Source organism: Orcinus orca, chromosome 2 (genome assembly GCF_937001465.1).
Source record: "Orcinus orca chromosome 2, mOrcOrc1.1, whole genome shotgun sequence".
In the NCBI taxonomy this organism is placed as follows: Eukaryota; Metazoa; Chordata; class Mammalia; order Artiodactyla; family Delphinidae; genus Orcinus; species Orcinus orca.
Genome location: NC_064560.1, coordinates 116,678,273 through 116,701,455, shown reverse-complemented (window position 1 = coordinate 116,701,455; position 23,183 = coordinate 116,678,273). Strand labels below are relative to the sequence as shown.

The following is a 23,183-nucleotide window of genomic DNA, read 5'->3' as shown; positions in this document are numbered from 1 at the left end:
AGGATACAGAGTAGCTGTTTTTGCTTATCTTTCATCCCCAGCAGCTAGCATAATACTTTATATTTATTAAATGAATAATATGATGAGCTACTGAGCCACAGTGCTACATAAAGCAAAATAAAAGAAAGCATTCTGGTAAATGTTTGATGTTTTTATCATTCCTTTCATTATCATCCTGTTAAGCTCAGTTTACAACAGAAAAGGGAACGATAAATATATATTATGCAGTTAACTTACTGAACATAACCTACAGAAAATGTATGTACCCGTATTTCACATAAGAAAAAAATGATTTCTCAGTATTCATGACAGTTGCTCCATGTAGGAATAATAGTCAACATAAGTACAACGCTATTTTCAGGCCAAACATGCATCTTTAGATCAGAGCACTCATGGGACATTGCCTCTTAATCCCTAAATTTGCAGTCAAAATGTTTTCCGAAATAAATATTATGAAATTGATAAGAAGCTAAAATAAATTCTTAAGACAGATAACTATGAAATCTGAACAGAAGTCTCCTTAGTTTCTCATCTTCCAGAAACAGCTTCACAAATCACTTGGAAAATCAGTCTAGAGGTAAACAATAAACCACATTTCCCATTCATCCTTGAAACTGAACTTTCTTGAGAGGTGATCAAACAGCACCTGTTGTTGAAGACAGCAGTAAGGCCTGAACATGATACTCAAGCTTTGATTCTGGATCAGTTTGTTGGCTTGGACTGGTCAGGAGTCCCTTCCTTCAGAATCTTGATGAGTAAATTTAAGCGAGTATGCGTTAACATTATCTTCTCTTTCAGCTGGGAAAAGAAATACATAGATTATCAGGGAATCTTAAAGTCTCAATCTGCTGGTTCTAGAAGCCACTTCAGACTTAAGCTAGTGATTGGGAGCTGGCAATACTGCAACACATTTCAAAAGGACATCTGTTCTATTTCTGAAAGAACTTTATACAACAAACCTAGAGCACAATAAGGTGACAGATAAAAAGTTTCATGTGGAAAAAGACCAGCCACTGCTGAGCATCACTGCTTCTAGTCTCCATCCTTCCTAGCCCTTATCACCAGTTTGGTGATAACTCCAAAACCTGGGGAGGAAGACAAGAATAAAGGGGGATAAGAAAGCTTGAAACAGAAGCATTAATCAGGCTTTCCCTTTTTTTTCCAGTAGCAAGAATTTTTTTTTTTCTAATTCTTTGTTCACAGTAACAAATGTCTGTCTTTAATATTCTGCTAATCACCTTCAAGAGTAGCTCTGGTTGTCAGATTTAGAACAGATGTTTGTGGTAGCTAATTTTCAAGTTTTTTCAGCTTAGAATAGCTATATCTAGAACCAAACTTAGTGTTACTCAAAATACAACCTGTACTCAGACTCACAAAGTTATCATGGATAAGTCGTCTGTTGAAGTAAAAAAAAAAAAAAAAAAATTTCTGCCATAATTTGCATAGCACGAAATCTACTTTTTATGATCCAAGATACAAGAACACACAAAATTCATCAGGAAATTTTGCTTGAACAGGTCACTCTAGAGCCCATTAATCTTATTTGGGTGCTCTTGGACACAATGAATCATTTTTCTTACTTTAAAGATTTTTCTTCAGTCTTTAGCATTCAACATTTTTACTGTGTGTTGGGCTACAGTTCTCTCTGCATTTATCCTACCTGTGCTTGTTGAGCTTATAGACATGTAGATTGTCTTTTATCAGATCTGGGAAGTTTTCAACCATTATTTCCTTGAACATTTTTTCTACTTTATCTTTCCCTTTTGTACTCGCATTACCAAAGCATATTTAGGTGTGCTTGATGGTGTCCAACAGGTCTCTTAGACTCAGTTAATTTTTCTTCATTCTTTTCTTTTTCTTTCTTCTTCAGATTGCAAATCTCATCAGTCTATCTCCAAGTTTGCTGATTCTTTGCCCAATTCAGATCTGTTCAGCCTCTCTGGTGAATTTTTCATTTCAGTTGTTGATTGTACTTTTGTGTTTTTTTTTAATTTTACTTATTTTTTTATACAGCAGGTCTTATTAGTCATCAATTTTTTTTTTTTTTTAGTCATCAATTTTATACATATCAGTGTATACACTTCAATCCCAATCTCCCAATTCATCACACCACCATCATCACCTGCCACCGCCACTTTCCCCCCTTGCTGTCCATACGTTTGTTCTCTTGTTGATTGTATTTCAACTCCAGGATTTCCATTTAGATGTTGTTTGTTTTTTAAGCCCTTTTTAAAAAATTTATTATTATTTTTTAATCTTTGGCTGCGTTGGGTCTTCGTTGCTGTGCACGCGGGCTTTCACTAGTTGCAGTGAGCGGGGGCTACTCTTTGTTGCAGTGCGCAGGCTTCTTACTGCGGTGGCTTCTCGTTGCAGAGCATGGGCTCTAGGCACATGGGCTTCAGTAGTCGTGGCTCACGGGCTCTAGAGCACAGGCTCAATAGTTGTGGCACACGGGCTTAGTTGCTTCGCAGCATGTGGGATCTTCCTGGACCAGGGTTCAAACTCGTGTCCCCTGCATTGGCAGGCAGATTCTTAACCACTGCACCAATAGGGAAGCCCCTTTTGCAAATACTTTTAATTGCTGCTTTGAAGGCTGTGTCTGCTAAGTCCCAACATCTGGGCCTTTTCAAACAGTTTCTGATGCCTGTATTTTATCCTGTGTATGGGTCATACTTTTCTTTGCATGTCTCCTAATTTTTATTGAAAACCAGACATTTTAGATAACATATTAAAGCAACTTGGGATATTAAACATCCCCCTACCTCCACCCCATGTCCTGGCTTGTAGTGGTTATTTTTTGCTTATCTGTTTAGTAGTTGGCTTGACTATTTCAGTGATGTCTATTTCCCTCACAGTGTGCAGCTTCTGATGTCACTCCTCGGAGGACACAGCCTTGGAAATGTGCAGTCACCCTGGGATGACAGTGGATTTAGCAGGGCCTTCTTTGACTCTCTTTCCCTGAGCTCTGTGTAAACTGGATGCCTTTGTTGATATCACACCCAGCTATTAGCCTTCACTAATTTCTGGCTGACTGCTCTATTTTGACAGTGCCCTGGGACATAAATTGCTCCACAGTCTAATCCAATTAAAATCAGACCCATTTATACCCGGGGGGGGGGGGGGGGGGTGTAGTCTTTAAGGCCAGTCTTCTTTTGTTCCAACCCCAGGAGGGCTCTTATTTTAGCTGTCTGTTTCCCTGATTTTCTCATAAATTTCTAACTTGTCCATGGTTTAGCTTATTGTTCATATGGACTATTAGATTCCTCTTAATTGCTCACCACCAAAATCTCCATTGTTTTGGGTAGAATCCTTAGACTTGAATATCCCCACACCCTGTTCCAAATAAAGTTAGTTCCCTTAGCAAAGCTTCAGAGCTCTTTTTTTACAATCTACCTCTTAATATGGGCTCCCAAGCTGGGGTGGGGTAGTGTCTCTCTGAGTAACACCCCTGCTTTACCAGCAGGGTGCTGGGCAGAGGCAGTAGCTTCTGGTCTTCTCTGCTTGCATCTGTCAGCATGAAGCTTCTGCCCTACAAGCAATCTGGGACAAAAGTGACTGGGTTCCTAGTACTCTTAGCCTGTTGTGCCAGTGGTAGAACTTGCACACTACAAATGGCTGTTCTTGCCTAGAATAGAGCTTCTGATGAGAAATGCTGGTAGCCTGCCCCTCCTGGGAAGATACCACAGCCCTAAACTGAGAGCTAGGGGAAAAGGATCTCTGTGCTCTTGGCTGCGTTCGCCCAGATGGAGCCTCCCTCCCTCTGAGCTGGAGGGGCAAGGGAGGGAGGGAGTAGGTTGTGGCTCAAATGCCACAGGTTTTCACTGCTCTTACCAAGGTTTAGTAGATTTTCTTCAATAAATATCTCTTCATTTGCTTTAAGCCTTGAGGAAAATTTCCACAGACTTAAGATGGCTGTTTTCTTTATAATTTTCTTTGGTTATGGCTGTTTTGTTGGGGAGGGGTCCATGCAGCTCCTCAGGCCACCATTCTAGAAGTTATCTCCCATACAAATTATTTCTAACCACAGTATTTATTGACCCTGCTCATCAACTTACTTGCTCAGAGCAAGGGTAGGCGAACTATGGACTGCAGGATAGCCTGCTGCCCATTTGTTTTAATAATGTTTTATTGCTACAAAGCTATATCCATGTGTTTATATACCATCTATGGCTGCTTTTGCACTACAATAGCAGAGATGAATAGTAGAGACTGAATGGTCTAGCTTAAGACATTTGTCGTCTGGTCCTTTACAGAAAAAGTTTGCGAATTCCTGGCTTAGAACATGGTTTCATGAGCTTAGTTAATTATGCAAAAAAAGAAAAAAAAAGTCACTGTTCCCCTGTCCTAAAAGTTACTTAAACTTTGAAAAGTAAATGCCCTGGTTACTAAATGTGTAATTACCGAGGAATAAACTATTAACAGTGCTAAAAACAAAACCAACAGTAAATTCTAAGGTTGTTCTTCCCACGGTAGTAAAGTTATAGCCAAATTTCCACTAAGAATAAGCCAGCAAGCTACTGAAACAAAGTTTCTTTCTTCAACTGGAAACCATGAAACGCTAGTAAAGCCCATTTAAGTAAGAATTCTTAATGATGGTTTCAGCACTCTTTCTCCTCCAAGCTGTCTAAGCATGAGGTGCTTGCAAAGAGGAAAGACCTATGAAGGATGATGGTGTCCATACCCAGTAGAGAGGAGGAATAGGAATGTGGAGCTCAGCAGCTCTCCACCTCCTCCTGAACCAGACTTGACAATATGGCTTTACTATTTTGCTTTGTGTCACAAATTCAATAAGGAATGCCAAACCAGGTATAAAGAATTACTGGCGTATTCACCATTTCACTGCCCCTAAATTCACGGGTACAGATAATTAGGAATTGCCTATATTAAAGGAAACACACAACCATCATGAAATTTTACCTCTGCAACTTTTTCTGGTAGAGATACGTTGTGAATATCCATCTCAGATGCGTTTACTACGGCTTTTGTTTTTAAGAGGTAGCTAAATAGAAAATATAGAGAGAAAATATTAGTACTATACCACAGTTATAATTATCAAGGAACCAAACTTGCAATATCTGTCAAGCAAAGATTGCCTTATTGCTTATTTCCATTTCAAGATTCATAATGTATTTTGTAGGAAAAGTATTCTCAATAAGTCATCAGAGGGACTTCCCTGGTGGTACAGTGGTTAAGAATCCGCCTGCCAATGCAAGGGACATGGGTTCGATCCCTGGTCTGAGAAGATCCCACATGCCTCAGAGCAACTAAGCCCGTGCACCACAACTACTGAGCCTGCACTCTAGAGCCTGCAAGCCACAACTACTGAGCCCACGTGCCACAACTACTGGAGCCCATGCTCCACAACAAAGAGAAGCCATTGCAATGAGAAGCGCCCGCTGGCCGCAACTAGAGAAAGCCCGCGCGCAGCAATGAAGACCCGACGCAGCCAAAAATAACGCAAAAAAATATATAATTTTTTACATATTAAAAATATAAGTCATCAGAGAGACCCTGTGCCTCATCTCACCCCTTGCCAGCCCAGAATACATGATTTAAAATTATCCTAGGACAAACTAAAGACAAAAAACCAGGGTCATATGAATAACTGTGATAAGTATAAGCCTCATAACTCTACCAGTAGATGGTGTAGCACAGAAGAAAAGTAACCACAGTTGTGACAAATACTGTTGGTTGCCTACCCCAGAGCCATTCCTCAAGTTTTTGTTGCTAACAGAACCCAGAATTTGTTTAGGGCAGCAGTGTGTCCAGTCCTAAAAGATGAATCATAACTGTTCTGGGCCAACTGTGGCAATCTTATTCCCTACTGTCACATATTTGCTTTCCCAGCTTAAGGCAACCATGTGACATAGTTCTGCCAATGATAAGGAAATTTTTGCTGATAAAGAGACCATTCCCTGTGTTCCCACACTTACCATATCCTTTTTCTTCCAGTTTTGGATGCTTATACTTGCAGCATCCAAGAGGAAAAGGCCAAGAGGACCAGAGATGCTGACCCAGAGCCCTGTCATGGCTGAGCGACTAGAACAATCCTGGAGTGGCCAACTGCCCCACCCTGTACTTGTTAAAGCCACTCTTTGGTTTTCTGTAACTAGCAACCAAATTCATTTTGATACACACAGACATAGATTTATCATATTCCCAGACTCGTGCTACCTATACTTTCCCTTTTTTTTTTAAAATTTAATTTTATTTATTGACTGAGTTGGGTCTTCGTTGCTGCGTGTGGGGCTTTCTCTAGTTGTGGCGAGTGGGGACTACTCTTCATTGTGGTGCACGGGCTTCTCATTAGAGTAGTTTCTCTTGTTGCGGAGCACAGGCTCTAGGTGCGTGGGCTTAGTTGCTCTGTGGCATGTGGGATCTTCTCAGACCAGGGCTCAAACCTATATATATATCGCCCACATTGGCAGGTGGATTCTTAACCACTGCGCCACCAGGGAAGTTCCCTAATTTCTACTTAATCAGAAAGAATATACTGACCTTTGAGTCCAATTCCTCATTTTGATTAAGAAATTACTTAAAAATCTCATAATGCTTTTCAAATTTATATTAAAAATTTTTGTTACTAAAAGCTTATTTCCCTAAGCAAAAACTCAATTACAGGTTGGCTGGAATAATTACTTAAAACTGTTTCTAAAAAAGATTCGAGGTTACGAATAGCACACACTTAGAGATACTTTTCCCTGTGTCTTTAAACTTAATTCTAAATAGAAATTATTTAAGAATGAACTAGAAATTGAAAGTAAAATATCAATCCATCTCAAGTACACATATCCTGTTGAAAATCAGCATTGAGGGACTTCCCTGGTGGTCCCCGGTTAAGACTCCACACTCCCAATGCAGGGGGCCCGTGGTTCAATCCCTGGTCAGGGAACTAAATCCCGCACACCGCAACTAAAGATCCTGCACGCCACAACCATCCACACGTGTGCCGCAACTAAGACCAAGTTTAGCCAAATAAATAAATGTTTAAAAAAAAGAAAATTGGCATCGAAGAACAAATAGTGTACCTAATGTGCACTGAACAACCTCATGGCAAAGGATGGGCTTTATTTTTAAGGTTGTTTGTTTTTACGGAGTCTTAACCACTGGACCATCAGGGAAGTCCCCTATTTATAAGTTTTTTTTTTTTTTTTAATATTTATTTATTTATGTGGCTGTGTCGGGTCTTAGTTGCGACACGCGAGCTCTTTGTTGCAGCACGCAGGCTTCTCTCTAGTTGTGGCGCTTGGACTCCAGAGTGCATGGTCTCAGTAGTTGCAGCACGCAGGCTTAGTTGCCCCGTGGCATGTGGGATCTTAGTTCCCTGACCAGGAATCGAACCTGCGTCCCCTGCACTGGAAGGTGGATTCTTAACCACTGGACCACCAGGGAAGTCCCCCCTATTTATAAGTTTTATTGCTCTTGTTGTCCATAGCTCAGCTAGAAACACCCATCTAAGTGCATTAAATGAGCAAAAGGAAACTTTCTGTTTTATGAATGGAAATTAAGCTTTGGAGTTAAGACATGGACTCAATTCTCAGCTCCTCCACATCTCCAAGCCCCAGTTTTCTTACATTAAGAACTCAGTAAGGGAAAAAAAAAAAACAAAACACAAAAACTCAGTGAGGTAAGCATAGTACAATACCTGACACAAACTAGGCCATCAATGGCTGTTTTTGTTTCTAATAATCAAGAAGAGACTTTGATGGATGTTTCAGTTTGTTGCAATAACAGAAAAGCTTAAGTAAAAAGTAGAATTTATATTTAGAAAGACAAGAAATATCCAAAGTAATTCATGAGAAGGAACAAACAATAGGGAACTTTTTCTGACTTTATGAGGCCACATGGTCATTATTTTTTACTTTTCTTTGTGTATCTGCTTCATTCTTCTTTTTCTGTAGACAAAATTTCTCCGCATTTACATGCACGACATAGAAAATATCTACCCTAAACCTACAGCTTTCACTTCCCAACTTCAGCACCAGTTCCATCTACAGATGACCAATGTCTCTGGGTCTTTATTTCAAATTCTTAGGGTAAAAAGCCTGATTGGCTTAGCTTAGGTCAGGTCTATTCCTGATCCCATCACCTGGGAGTGGTATCACACAGGATAACAAATATGGCCACAAAGTCCCACACTATGGGAGGGAGACAGGGGCTAGGCACAAACCCCAAAAGTGTCTACTACAGGATTATTTTGCAAAAACTTACCTTCCAAAAGTTCTTGGAATGAAAGAATATCCTCTCAGTTATTCCATGGTATGATTATTAACACATGGTATGATTATGAGACATCCAAAATGATCATAATGTTATAAGACTATGTTTTGGTCCCATTGCCATCTTTTTTGTAAGAAACAGTACCTGGCTTTAGCATCTTCTCTGGTACAAACATTCTGCCTTTTCTGGAAGATGTTTTAAAATTTATTTGATAAAGAATATCTAAGTCTACTTACCACACCATTTTGTCAGTGGAAAGGCAGAAGTGACCTCTCAAGGCAGCAAGGGCAGCATGAGTAGAATACAGATGGAAACCAATGGGAATCTCACAGGAACTACAGAATAAAAGGTTGTACGTGCTGGGAGGAAAAAACAGGATTTGGGTTAAGAAAGAAAATCAAAGAACAAATACAAAATAACTCATGTTATGGACTCATTCCTAAAAAATAGGCTATGATAGGAATGAGACTGAGGAAATGTCACATTCAAGAAAGGTTAGCTCAAGGGCTTCCCTGGTGGCGCAGTGGTTGAGAGTCCGCCTGCCGATGCAGGGGACACGGGTTCATGCCCCTGTCCGGGAGGATCCCACATGCCACGGAGCGGCTGGGCCCGTGAGCCATGGCCGCTGAGCCTGCGCGTCCGGAGCCTGTGCTCCACAACGGGAGAGGCCACAACAGTAAGAGGCCCGCGTACCACAAAAAAAAAAAAAAGAAAGGTTAACTCAGATTATAGATACCCTTGTGGATTCTGGCCACAAAAGCAATCATGTGATATGGTGATATGTAACTGTCATTTCACTGAAGTAATTTATATCTGAAAGCAGAAAAAGAGCTAACAAATCAGATTAACATTTAAACAGGGACCTCCCTGGTGGCGCAGTGGTTAAGAATCCACCTGCCAATGCAGGGGACACAGGTTCGAACCCTGGTCCGGGAAGATCCCACATGCCGCGGAGCAACTAAGCCCGTAAGCCACAACTACTGAGCCTGCGTGCTGCAGCTACTGAAGCCCACGCACCTAGAGCCTGTGCTCTGCAACAAAGAGAAGCCACCTCACTGAGAAGCCTGTGCCTAGCAATGAAGGGTAGCCCCCACTCGCCACAACTAGAGAAAGCCCGCGGGCAGCAATGAAGACCCAATGCAGCCATAAATAAATAAATTTATTTAAACAAAAAAACATTTAAACATGTAAAACTACACATGACCATATAAATTAGCTACCATTAAGCCAATTTCCAGTTAAAGTAAAACAAATCAATTAGGGCTTATTAAGCAATTTATTAATAGAACTCAAATCAGGTTTTGTTTTGTTTTTGCAGATATAACAAAAAATTAAAAAATTACCCAGATAAAATGCAAAAGAAAGAAAATAAATCATATTGTCCTAGCAAGCTATTTTATTTTCCTTTATTCTTTGAAAGATTACTGGATGAGGAATCAGGAAACATGGATTTTAGTTCTAGTTACACCATGTAGGTAAGTCACTTACCTTATTTTCTGGTATATAAGACAAATCCAAATATTACAAAAAATATTTAAGAAAAAATTAACTGTTTCATCATTCATGTACTGAAAGCAATTTAGAGTGGTTTAGTAAGGGGAAAAAATTATCTGTATAAACATACTATATGCAGTAAATGAGTACTAATAAAGTATAATAATTGCATGGCTAAAAATAGATTCATGTCAATGGACACTAAAGACCAAGCAACAAAATATAAATTTACTGGTAAATGAAGTCCCACACCACACATGCAGTACTGTATTTTTGTGACTACATTACCAAAAAGCAAGCCATGAAATAAAGTTGCATTTTTATTAATTCCTAAGTAGGAATTAATTATATCAGACAAACCACAGTACCTATAGACAAATGTCTGTAGAAACTAATAAATGGCACAGAGCTGGGACTTCCCTGGTGGCGCAGTGGTTAAGAACCTGCCTGCCAATGCAGGGGACACAGGTTTGTTCCCTGGTCCGGGAAGATCCCACATGCCGTGGAGCAACTAAGCCCATGCGCCACAACTACTGAGCCTGCACTCTAGAGCCTGCAAGCTACTACTGAGCCCGCATGCCACAACTACTGAAGCCTGCATGCCTAGAGCCTGTGCTCTGCAACAAAGAGAAACCACCACAATGAGAAGCCCGTGCGCTGCAACAAAGAGTAGTCCCCGCTCATCGCAAGTAGAGAAAGCCCGCACGCAGCAACCAAGACCCAATGCAGACAATAAATAAATAATTTTAAAAGTGTCTTTAAAAAACTAAATGGCACAGAGCAAAATGTAAAGAGATCCCAAAATTATGCTTAGCATGTAACATATAACAAATATTTCATTGAATATTAGTCTGCTAATGGCCCAGGAATGAAGGTTTGCATCACACCAGGTAAAGAACTATGATCATCTGAGTGCCTGATGAAGGCAAAAGGAATACAGAATGGGTAGTGGAAGAGGGTAGTTATAAATACCAGCTATGACCATGTGACCAGTTACAGGAATGTAATTGTCATGAATATCTCCTCATTTTGTTATAAATAGGTTTACATGTATATGTGCGTTTATGTTTTCTTCCCTTTCTTTTCCCTAATGTAACATAAGATGTACTGACTTTTTATTATAGTATTTAAGTATTAATTTTACATCATAGTATTTAAGCCATGAGATATCAAGGAGAAAAGTAAGTATCACTTAAGGACTTTATCTCCTTTTCTGGAGGAGGGTTTAGTGCGTTTTTAGTTGTATGCAAGATAGCTGTAACATGTTAGGAAGAATTACGACCTTGTTATTGTCTTTATTTGGAGATTAAGTATGGGTTTAGGAGATGCATGTGGATGCCAGGTTAACACGTAATGATTAAATTTGTGTGTCAGCTTGACTGAGCCAAAGGGTGCCCAGTTATTTGGTCAAATGTTATTCTGAATGTGTTTATGGGGATGTTTTTGAATGAGAGTAATATTTGAATCAGTAGACTGAGTAAAGCAGTTTGCCCTCCTTATCGTGGGTGACCCTCATCTAATCAGTTGAAGACCTGAACAGAACAAAAAGGCTGGCCCTCTCATGAAAAAGGGGAACTCCTCTTGCCTGACTGCCTTGAGTTGCAACACTGATCTTTTTTTCCTGCCTTTGAACTTGAACTGAAATGTTCAGCTCTTCCTGGGTCTGGAGCCTGTTGGCTTTTGTACTGGAACTTACACCTTTGGCTCATGGATCTCAGGCCTGTGGACTTGGACTAGAACTAAACCTCTGGCTCTCTTGTGTCTCCAGTTTATCAACCTTGTCTCTTGGGACTTCTCATCCTCCATAATCTAGCGAGCCAATTCCTGACAATAAATCTCTTCCTGCTGAGTCCCACGGCTCTCCTTATTCCAAACACATGGAACTTTCTGTCCAGTGTTTTATAAACCATCTAGATCTGTACTGTCTATTAAGAATGCAAGCCACATAAGTAATTTTACATCTTCTATTAGTTTAGCTTCAAAAAAAAAGTAAAAGAAACAGGTAAAATTAGTTTTAATATATTTTATGCTACCCAATATTCAAAAACATCGTCATCAAGGGAATTCCCTGAGGGTCCAGTGGTTAAGACTCAGCACTTTCACTGCCCTGGGCCTGGGTTTGATCCCTGGTCTGGGAACTAAGATTCCCACAGCTGTGCAGCGTGGCCAAAAACCAAAAAATTAAAAAAAAAAACCCATGTAATCAGTACTTTTAAATTATTCAATGTTTGGGGCCAAGTTTTCAAAATCTGGTGTGTATTTTGCACTCACAGCATACTTCAATTCAGAATGGCCACCTTTTAAGTGCTCAATAGCCACCATGTGGCTAGTGGCTACAGTACTGGACAGCACAGGTCTAGCTAGATGTGCTTCCCTCTAAGAAGATATTCAGAGAGCTTCTGCCTCTGGCCCCAAATGAACCAGTTCCAAGCAGGCCATCACTCCTTCCCTCTCTGTTTCCTTTGGGTGGGAAGAGGACACTCCTGCAAGGATAGGGAGTGTCTTTCAGTTAGGTAAGAGGAGCTGCAGAACTCTTCCTGATTACTGAGTACAGCAACTAAGAATTCCTATACGAACTCTATTTAACATTAAAATTGAACCAAACTGTGGTCAGAATGAATTGTCTTGCTGTTAAAACCAACACTGAAAATTGAGTAGCTTTGTACTACTGAATTCAACTGAGTACTTTGTTGTTACTTGTAAATCACACTACAGTCAAGATGCAAAGTTTACCAGGCAATATTCAAGTAACTTTCCAACTGTGTTTTTCCCCAGGTTACAGCAGAATTAGTCCTGCCATAACTTATTACAAATTCCAGGTTAAATGAAAACTTGTAATTCCTAGTTATGTCAAAGGATTGTAGTTTATGGTAAGTGATTCTCACTATACACTTAAAGGTAATTTTCTTCTTTTTCCCCTACTAGACATAACTTTCTTAAACTCACTTCACTTGCACAACCCACTAGGGAGATGTGGCCCTCATAAAGACCTTAAAACCCTCACGCAAATATCTTTTCCATTTCATTAATACATCAAGTTCGTACAAGACTCAGGTAAAGGGAGCATCCTTCCAATACATTGTATGGATGAAACAGACTTTTATTCTAGTGCAAGATAGGAATAAACTATTTTCTCCTCGTACAAGTCGGTTCCACGCTCCTCAGTCTCATTAAGTCAGGGAATGACTAGAGATCTATCTGCAATTCTCAGTACGTACCTGCCTTTGAGCGAACCGTCAATGCCAACTAGGAAGGGAGCCTCCAAAACTACATTATTTGTGACTCCTAGGAAGACAAACACGGGTCAGAAAGACTACCTATGAGGCATTGAAGGGAAAAACTCTCCCCTCCAGAAAGACTCATCATGGCCACAAAAATCATGAAAAGTGATTCGCCCCCGACCCCTGGCAATGGAGTTAATTTCCTTCCAAATTTTCATCCCGCTTTCCTCCCAGCCGGCTCCCAGCCACCCAGTAAGAAAGCGGCAACGCTTCCCAGACGCCGTGCCCACTCACTGGAGAAGACCACGGCTGCAAGGGACCGCGACAGGTTCCAGGCGAGGTGCACAGAGTCAGCGAGCACGACGTGGCACTGCGCACACTGGAACACAGCGCATCTCTCGGGCTGCAGCCACCATGGCAGCCGCGGGCCGGACGGCTCCTCCGGCCCCAGCCCGGCGGGGCCGAGTGGCGAAGACCCTTTCACCACCTGCGTGTCCCACTCCATGGAAGTCGTAAGAGAAGGTTCATCAATCGTCTTCTTAGCGCCATCACAAAAGTCACCCCGCGGCTGTTTTGCAAAGCGCGAGCGATGCCTCCGCGGCCTAGCCGCCATCTTCCTGCAGCTGGCGCCTCAGTTTCAAAGACGCACCATGCCCCGCCCCAAGCTTGGTTCCTGGGTCCTCATTGGACAACGTGAGCCGGGTGGGGCTCTGCCGCGCACTCGTTGCCTGGACACGCCGTTTGGCGCCTTCGAGTTGGTGAGGGAGGGTGAAGAACGTGCGTCTGGTGGAGGGGAAGTCAGCCTTTCTATTGGTCAACACCAGGAGACCCCGCCTTTGAGGCATTTTTAACCAATGGAAGTGCAGCTTTCTCAATTTAAACTCTGTAACGTTCTGTTTGGTCAACGCTTAGAGCGGCGCAAGAGTTTTGAACGGCGTTTTTGGGAGTGGAGGACCGATCCTCTGCGTGGTCGCCTGGATTGCAGTTCGCCATGACCGTCCCCTCCCTGGAGGAGCTGGACTCCTTCAAGTACAGTGACCTGCAGAACTTGGCCAAGAGTCTGGGCCTCCGGGCTAACCTGAGGGTACGAGGCAAGTGGCGGGTGGGGTAGGACGAGCGGCCTCTACGAGACGCGGTGGGAGGGGACCGAGCGGGAATTCCAAAGGCTGAGGCTGCTGTCCCGGCCCTGGGGCGGTAGATTTGGTTCACCGAAGGGTCCCACTAACTCTGCAAAACCGAGAGGGAGCCATAGTTTTCACCTTATGCTGAGGCTGACTTTCCTGGGGACTCACAAAGACACCGACTCCAAAAGGGTTTGTTTGGTTTCGTTTTATTGGAAGTACTCAGTTATACCAGGACATCAGTTAGGAAACGCAGGCCCAGAGAGCTAAAGGAATGCTGCATCTAAATGCCGATTAATTGTTAGGCAGTCGCGGAAATAATTGCCTTGGCTTTTGGAAAACTCCAAACAGCTAACATTTCTGTAAATTGTAACAGCGCTCCAAATCTGCTACTTAAATGGGGGACCTGGAAGAAAGGATGACTTTTAGGGGACCTCCCCCGTGGATAAGTTTTTACAACTCAGCCCTGATTTAGTCGGATCGTTCCTCTATTGATCACTATTGTGGTAGTGTTCTATTCAAAACCGGTGAGGTCTTTGAGACTTAAAAACGTTTGGGGGAAAATGTAAGGGTTCAGTTTAGGATTGGGGTTCTCTATATTTTATTTTCCCACATCATATTAACGTGTACCCTGGAGTTTTGTTCTGCAAGCTGTGGTATTTACACGGAGTGAATACCTAAATCAGTCCTCACAGATGTTTTTAAGTGGTTTAAACAAAATAATCAGGGCCCATGCACCTGTTGGGGCTGAATGATAAAGGGCTATCTTTGGAGAGATTTCTGAGCTATAGTATTTAACGGCTCCTCAATACTTCATAAACAAAATCTTAATTCCTTGGTTTAAATCTCTTAAATTTTTTTTTGCAATCTGGCTGGAATCTTTTATCCAGTGCAGCATCCAGACTGTCCTGGTGCCTTAACACTTGGCACCTTTGTCCATCTTTCTGCCTTTGCTAATTTTAATCCTTTGGCCTCAAATCCCCTTCTCTCTCCCTCTTCTTTATCTGCATGAATAATTTCCAATTACTCATCACAGTCCAACTGAAATGTCATCATTGACCTGGCACCTCGTCCCCTCCTCTTCATTCCCTTGGTCACAGATCCACCACCCGAGTGATCCTAGGAACCCTCTGCGCCTTTAAGGCAGTATAATTTCAAGTACTTTTTCTGAGTACTTGCAGGCTTCCACCTGGCACTGTGGTTATTTGTGTAGATACGTTCTCTACTAAACGTTAAGTTCCTTGAACAGGGATCTCATCCATCCACCTTGGAAGTCTTTACAGCACTAAGTGCAGTACATTTTATTTGGGAGGCGTTGGATACTTATTCAGAGCTACTATTTACAACCGCTTCTTGGGAGCACTGGAACAATACACCAGAGGGTAACTCCTTTGTGAAGAGTTACTATGGAGGTTTCCTACTTGAGTTCGGCGCTCTGTCTAACATGAAGGCCCCACAACCTTTTAGATCTCTGAAGAACTGTTGCAACTTCGATCTTCTTCTGAAAGTCCCACCTATCATTGTCTCTTGAGGAACCTGATTGGGGTAGCCATTTAATCACCTGTTTTCATATAAGTGGTATAGTACAGTATTTTGTGTCACTACAGACCTCATTGCTTGCCTAGCATACAGCATCTGATGCATAGTAGGTGTCAACAAATATCTGTTAGAGGTGTTCTTTCCCAGACAAATTTGACTATACCAGGCATTCTAATAACCAACTACAAAAAGACACCTTTGAGATGATGGGAGAAAATTAAACTTGGACTAGGTATTAAATTATATTAAGCTATTGTTAATTTTGTTGCATATGATGGTGGTATTGTGGTTATGCTTCTTTTTTTTTTTTAAAGTCCTTACCTCTTAGCCAAATATTTACAGGTAGAATGTTACGATGCCTGGGATCTGCTATAAAATACTCCAGGAAAAAGAGGGGGAACTAGATGAAGTAAGAAGAGCACAATGTTGATAACTGTTGAAACTGGGTGATAGATACATGGGGGTTCATTGTACACATTTGAAATCTTCCATAATTAAAATGTTTTAAGTTACAGTTGGTACAGCTTAAGAGCTCGTTAAATCAATTGCCTTTTTAAAATTCTAAGTGCATAGCAAAAAAATTGAATAAATTGTTCTAAGAAATTATCAAGACTTGATTTTTTAAAAAACTTAACAGAATAAGATTTAAGTAAATTTCACCAGTATGACAAAATTCAAAATAAATTTAGAAGAGAAAATATTAACTTTCTTTTGAGACACTACTCTTTTTTAAAAAAAATTTTATTGAAGTATAGATGATTTACAATGTTGTGTTAATTTCTGCTGTATAGCAAAGTGACTCAGTTATACATATATATATTCTTTTTCATATTCTTTTCCATTATAGTTTATCATAGGATACTGAACGTAGTTCCCTGTGCTATACAGTAGGACCTTGTTGTTTATCCATTCTATATATAATAGTGAGACACTACTCTTAATGGTAAGGCAAAATGAAGGAGTCAGTTACTAAGATTTATTGTACGGCCAGGGTCCTTTTCTCACTCTTGCAAGCTTCAATTATAAAACTACCACTATTTCTACCTTCTTGCAGCTCCCTTCCCTCACCTGGCAAAACTCCACACCTGATTAAACAAGCTATGTGCTTAATCCTTGCCTGTACTAACTATCTGACCCTGGCTGGAGAAAATCCCCTAACTTTATTGACTGAACTTAATTTAAATGTGACCATAAATTTAATTTATGATTTATTTGATTCTCCTACACTTCCTTGGTAGTCATTAATTTTCCCATTATTGAGGACAGTTATTTCCTATCTTCTCACCTTAGATTGGCGCCCTTCCATCACTTGATGACTTTGCCTCATAGGTCATAGAAACATAGATGCAATTAAACTGAGAATTACCTCATCTTTGCATTACCAGACCCACCTGTCCCCATATCCTTTGCCTTCCACCTGTTATATGTTATGGTAAAAGGCTGCGCCTAAGGGCAGCCTTGCTGTTTGTGCTGGAGATCCCATTCCCCGCTCTGAGGCTACACTCCTACAGTTATTCCTCTCCGCTCCATCAGTTTCCCTCACTCTGCTGGCTCATTTCCATAATGCGCCCAATCAAATCTTAATGTCATCCATCTTTTAAAAAAGAAACAAAACCCCTCTCCTGACCCACGTCTTTTATCTACTGCCCAATTTCTCTGTTCTTTTCTACTGAAATTGATGTTTTTGAGGCCACCATGCCCTGCACCTTGCAAAGCTTGTGGTCCATCTCTATCTGTCTTCACCTGCCCATCAGCAGCATTTGGCATGATTGAACCCTCCCTTCTGCTCAGACCACTTCCTTTTCTAGACTTCTTTGATATTTGGTTTTCTCCTGCCTTGTTAGCACTTCTTTCCAGTCTCCTTTGCTAGTTCTTCCTCTGCTAAATCTCTAAATGTGGCGTATCCCAGGGTTCTCTCTTGGGCCTTCTTTTCTCTAATTGTGCTTCTCCCTTGGTGATCTTATTCATTCTCAGAACTTTAGATTCACCTGGAACTAATGACGCCCAAATCCAAACCTTCAGTAAGACCTCTCATCTGCTGACTTGTGCAATTAAGTGCATCGTAAACAGCATGATCAGGTCAAAACAATGAAGATCTATTCCCTGTGTCGGTAAATGATTGATTCCTCCCTTCACTGCCCACACCCATCCATCCTGGTGAGCTCTTCCTCCCAAGTATCAATACACCTGAAATCTGGCCTGTGTGCCATCTCCAGTGCTGTAAACCTGGGCCATGACACCCTCCTTTCTTGACCACTGCTTCAGGCTGTCTGCTGGTCTCCCTGCCTCTACTCTTGCCTTAAAATAGTATTCTCTTGGTAGTTGGGTGATAGTTGAAACTTAGAATATGTCATTTTTCTGCTCAGTTCTCGTCAAATTTTCCTCACACGTAAAATAAAATCCAAACTTCTCCAAATGTAATGTGAGAATCTTGGGTTGATCCTGATTTGGAGGGAAAAAAAATTTTTTTAAGCTAAAACTGGAGACAATTGAGGAAATTTGATTTTAGGCTATGTATCAAAGGACATTAGAAAATTACTACTTTTCCTAGGTAATGCATTAGAGGTTATGTAGGAAAATATCCCCTTATTTTTAGGAGATGTGGCTGATGTATTTAGTGGTAAAGTATCATGATGTCTGGAACTTATTTTCAACCAGCTTGGCAAGAAATACATATGAATGAGAAAGAAAGCAAATATGAGACGATATTAAGGGTTGCTGAATCTACGTGAGGAGTATCAGTGTTTACTAGACTATTTTGACTTTTCTATAGACTCGACAATTTTATAATAAAATTTTAGTTAGAAGGAAGAAATCTACACTGCGTGCTGTGGCCGGTAACCCTCTTCTTGACCCAGGTCACCTCTTTGGTCTCCCTGCCCTCCACTCACCCCAGTGTTCACTGTGCCCCCCACACTGGCTTCTCTCTGTCCTTCAAATTCACCAGCCCATCTCTGGGCTTTGTGTTCCCTCTGCTGGGAATGCTCTTCCCCTGCATCTTCACCTACTGCCTCATTCACATCTCAGCTCAAAAGTCACCGACTCTGAGAGGCCTTTCCTGACCATCCTAACGCAGGTTGTCCTCCCCTGCCTCTACCCTGAGGCTCCAGTTTTGTTTTTGCTTTCTAGCACCTAATGTCATACCATTTATTTTTGCTTACTTGGTTAATAGGGTGTTTCCCCAGTAGCCTACCTTTAGAGGTTCCTGGAGGGCAGAGACCTTGTCTGTTTTGCTCACCACTGTCTCTCCAGTGCCTGGAACAGGTTGTTGAGGTAGTGCATGAAAATGTGCTGATGCTAACATCGGCACCTCCAGCTCAGCTCCCCCAAACATCACCCCCCATCATTCCTCCTGCTGTATGCCCTCACCTGGCTCTGCTACAGGCCCTTCATTTCATCACTGTTGCATATTTGAGGTTTTCATGGCATTTTAAGATGTTCTAGAAATCTGTACAACATAGAGCCTATGATTAACAATACTTTAAAATTTGCTAAGAGGTTAGGTCTTATGTTAAAGGCTCTTACCACCAAAAAAAATCTAAAGCGGGCAGTAGGAAACTTGGAGGTGATACATTTAAGGCAGTGATGACGGGTTCACAAGTGTATATTGATCTCCCAGCATATCAATTTATATGTATTAAATATCGACAACTGTTTGTATGTCAGTCATACCTCTGTAAAGTGATTGAGGGAGAAAAAAAGAAGAACCAAGAATGCCTAAATTCTGCCCTGCCAATCACTCACTTCCCAGAGAAGACCCGAAGAGAGGTTCAAGAAACAACAGCAAGTAGAAAATAGGTCTCTCCTTTATTACTACTAGCCGGTGTGGTGCCTGATATCTTGATGCAGAGTGTTCTGGTAAAACTCACAGCCTGAGCACAGCATCTCCTGTGCCCTGAAGCCCAAACCAAATCGGGATCTCTGCCATTCTCACCTGAACACATGGCTGATGGTAAATGGTAGGAGCAGAGAAGAGACGAGCCTGGTGGCTGGGCCCCCCTTGAGAAGAAACTCTCTGGCTCTCAACTGTATGGCTGGTGGAAGAGGAGGGAATGAGAACCCAGCCATGTGCTTGAGCTTTGAAAGCATAGGAAAACATAACCCATCACATTAGTATTCTTTCAGGAAAGAACGGAAAGGGCAGTTCTGTGGTGGAAGGAGGAGCTAGGAGTTCCCTTCCCCCGGGGACCTGTAGCCATCCTCCTAAGGCGGCGCCTTTGGCCTTCCCCATCTTAGGATCCCCCACGCCTCCACACGTGCTTCACCAGCTGCCCAAGCCAGAAACCTAGGCATGATAAATTTCCCTGTTCCTCAACCCTCAGATTCACACTGATTCTACTTCCTAGGAAAGTTTTTAATTCATCCATGTGGCCTCAGTCCCATTCTAGCTCAGGCCGAAGTCGTCTCTGGCTTCCTACAACAGCCTCCTGGCCCTTGCCCTGTCTTCCATCTTGCCCTCACCAAATGCATTCTGCACATTATACAGCCAGAGTAATCATCCTGAGTAATGCAAAACTGGTCACCCACTGCCCTGCTGCAAACTCTGCAGACTGCCTTTGCCCCGAGGGTAAAGTTCATACTCTTTAGAGGCTTAGTAGGCCTAGCAGGATCAGGCCCACTTTCCCAACATTCTCTCTCACCATCCCCTCCAACAGCTCCCTGCTTCAGCCCACACTAACCTTTAGTTCTTCAAACTCCACACATTCTTACCTTCCCATGCTATTTCTTTACCCTTTTCCCTATGTCCCACTCTCTCCTATTTGTCCTTCAGCCTCAGCAGTTAGTGACCTCACATCTTTGTCTTAGGACTGGCATGTCCACTTACCTACTGAAGTCTACCCTAGCGGTCCAGGCTTTGGTGGCCCAGCCCACCTGTGTTCTCACACGACACCTGAGCTTCCTCACGTGGGCATTTACCCCACTGTGCTGTAATTGCCACTTTCCTCTCTGGCTTCTGCCGTGAAATCTGTGCGGACAGGGACCCCTTCTATCTTGGTTACCCTACTCCCAGCCTGCCCGGATGACATTTGATGAGTACAAGAACAGGAGAAAATGTTCAATGAATCTTTTGTGCTTATTTGATTTTTGGCTCTACTGATAAGTCTTTAAACTTTTCTGCAGGCAGACAAGTTGTTAAGAGCCTTAAAAGCCCACCTTAAAAATGAAGCTAGAAAAGAAAATGAGAATCAGGTAAGTAACATTTTCATCACCTATTAAATAGCAAAACAATCAGTTAATAAATGATAAACACTGTTGGTGATGACTTAAGACATGCTGTTACCAAAGAGATTGTCATTGGTAATTGTAAATCCTTTCATAATTCTTATAAATGACAAAGCTGCCTCTGTGATCTATTGAATAAGATGTTCTCATACAAAGGCAAAGATTAATTACTAGTTGCCACATGTATGCCAAATGGTGTGAATAGGGAGGGAACTGGATTTGAAGTCAGAAAAACCCAGTTAAGTAGCAGCTCTGTCTTTTTTGTATGTGTGACCTTGGAAAACTCAAATCATTTATTCTTAGTTTCCTGGTCTTTGAAATGGAAATAACATATTTTCTGCTGAATTGAGGGTTGTGAGAATCACATGAAGTAGGGACTGTGGAAGTGACTTGTGGGAAACTAAACCACTGCTGATGGGAGGGAACAGTTGTCATGGCTGCTTCAGACCCACCCCAAAGAGTTCTGACAAGGCTCAACACCTAAATGATCAATGAATGCTTCATTCTTAACTTGAAATACAGGAAAATGTTGAAAGGCCTTAAGGAACTGGGCTTCGGAGGGCATCCATTATATATCTTTTATTTATTTATTTTTTTCATTATATATCTTGAAATGAAGGTAAATATAAACATGAACTGAGCATCTGAATTCCTTCCCTCTGTCTTTATAGACTCTGTAATTCTCTGTATTCTAGGTTATAAACATTTAAAAACTTTAAATGTTCAAAATTCTTTTTGATTCCAGGTTTAATTAATATAAAATAGACAAAATTGATTTTGGATTCCTTTAAGTTTCTATATCAACTAAATCAATATAGATATTTTAATTAATTAAAAAGTTTTTCATGGTTAAGGATACATATCGTAGTGCCATCTGAAATCAGGATTTTACTTTGGGTGGTAATTGATGGGCTAAATTTAAAATGATCTATCATGTTTCAAATTCAGCATCTCAAGAGCCATTCCATTTTGAAAAACTTTCACAAGAGCAGGATGATAATCAAAATTCGGTCAGCTGTAGAATTCCTAAGTGGTGAATCTGTCAATAGTGAGCTTAGGTTGGTGGAAAGAACTGACATAGACAGTTTATCTAAAGCTGCAGGAGTCAGCACAGTCCAAATACATGGCAAAGAGATCAGTAATATTACCAAGGACAGACAGATGGGTAAGCTTCCAGACCTCCAAATCGTCACCTAGGGAAGTGCACAGGTGTGGGTCACATCTAAGGAGCATGACCTTCTGGATGCCTTGTTCTCCCTCTGTAGATTAGCCTTAACTATATGAGTTGGAGCAGCTCTGTATGTAGGTTAGTCTGACTGTGTGCTGGGGACTCTCAGAACCAGCTGTGCCACTTCAGTCTTGGGCTTATACAAGTCTTTACAGTTACATCATGGTGCGTTCAGGAATGAACATATGCTACCTGATCACTGCTGGCCTCCCAAACTAACATACCCTGGTTAAGGTGTGTGGGGTTAAAACAAGACATCTCTGGGAGTCATGTTAATAGGTTTCTAAACCAGTTATAGAACCTTTTCTGTACTGTGTTAATGGGGGTAAGGGGGCAATAAGTACTTTTAAAGTGTGTCTATACTCCAGCAATATGTGTAACCTGAGGATTACACTTCTGTAATGAGAACAGTTTCTTTTTCCTCTCTTCTTCTTCATGACTATCCAGGGAGTTGGAAAGTAGGATTCAGATAGCGTCTTTCTACCCTCACGTAAATATCCCTGCTCCTTTGAGTTCAGGCTCACCAATTCTCATCTCTCATCTGTTGACTTCCTTGTTGCTTTCCAGTGTTCACTGTCTCATTGCCTGGCTCATCATCTCCTGTCCTGACCTTACTTTGGGTGAATTCAAAGGTCCACCTGGATGTCCCTTACTTACCCTTGCCTCCCTGTTCCTTAAGTCCTGTGACTTTCTTTTCCACTCTTCATTAGCCATCCCCTTCTTTGGGTATACCTTTGGATCTTAGATCACTTAGAACTATTATTCTTCTGTGATATTTCACCTCCGTCTAAAAACCTTCCATTTTTTAAGCCTCCTTATTCTTTTACAACCAGAACATTTATTTTATATTGTGGTTCTCAACCCAGGATGTGTGGGAGAATCATTTGTGGAGCTTTTTAAAAACACTGATATTTAGGCCTCACCAAATCCCAGGCAACTAAATTAACTCTCAGAGGGTAGGGTCCAGTCACCATACTGAAATGGACTGAAAAGTCAGGATGCAAAGCCCTCTTATTCCCTACTTCCATGTGCAGAGTACCAGTTGTCTACTACCGTCTAAAATGCTGGAAGGTTTCTCTGTAAGGAAGAAGATGACCCTAAAGGAAACATGATACAGAAAACAAATGAAAGCCTTGA

At 41.5% G+C, this 23,183-nt stretch overlaps 3 protein-coding genes across 11 annotated transcripts in view; 1 reads left to right on the top strand and 2 right to left on the bottom strand.

The window, feature by feature from the left end:
• Nucleotides 1-23,183, top strand: part of NUSAP1 (nucleolar and spindle associated protein 1) — a 65,516-nt gene that overhangs the window by 19,336 nt on the left and 22,997 nt on the right. For 2 of the 8 annotated variants that reach the window (XM_012534533.3, XM_033435756.2), the window contains exons 1-2: nucleotides 13,537-14,019; nucleotides 20,717-20,785. In XM_012534533.3, the coding sequence (XP_012389987.2) occupies nucleotides 13,927-14,019; nucleotides 20,717-20,785 (162 nt within the window). In that variant the 5' untranslated portion in view covers nucleotides 13,537-13,926. Of the gene's footprint in view, nucleotides 1-2,855; nucleotides 5,504-5,952; nucleotides 12,585-13,169; nucleotides 13,320-13,536; nucleotides 14,020-20,716; nucleotides 20,786-23,183 lie in introns of those variants that run through there. The other 6 variants (XR_007475908.1, XM_033435758.2, XR_007475907.1 and 3 more) reach the window with 6 other exon arrangements.
• Nucleotides 201-13,661, bottom strand: OIP5 (Opa interacting protein 5). Its single transcript, XM_004273976.3, has 5 exons — nucleotides 13,230-13,661; nucleotides 12,933-12,999; nucleotides 8,457-8,579; nucleotides 4,918-4,999; nucleotides 201-798 (listed from the first exon to the last, which is right to left on the bottom strand). Exons 1-5 carry the CDS (start codon nucleotides 13,546-13,548, stop codon nucleotides 703-705), a joined length of 687 nt encoding a protein of 228 aa, XP_004274024.1. The 5' UTR covers nucleotides 13,549-13,661; the 3' UTR covers nucleotides 201-702.
• NDUFAF1 (NADH:ubiquinone oxidoreductase complex assembly factor 1) overlaps nucleotides 22,444-23,183 on the bottom strand; it is a 36,988-nt gene continuing 36,248 nt past the window's right edge. The window contains exon 5 of one of the 2 annotated variants that reach the window (XM_049706678.1): nucleotides 22,444-23,143. In XM_049706678.1, coding sequence (XP_049562635.1) covers nucleotides 23,096-23,143 — 48 coding nt within the window. In that variant the 3' untranslated portion in view covers nucleotides 22,444-23,095. The remainder of the gene's footprint in view (nucleotides 23,144-23,183) is intronic. The other variant, XM_033435762.2, reaches the window with a different exon arrangement.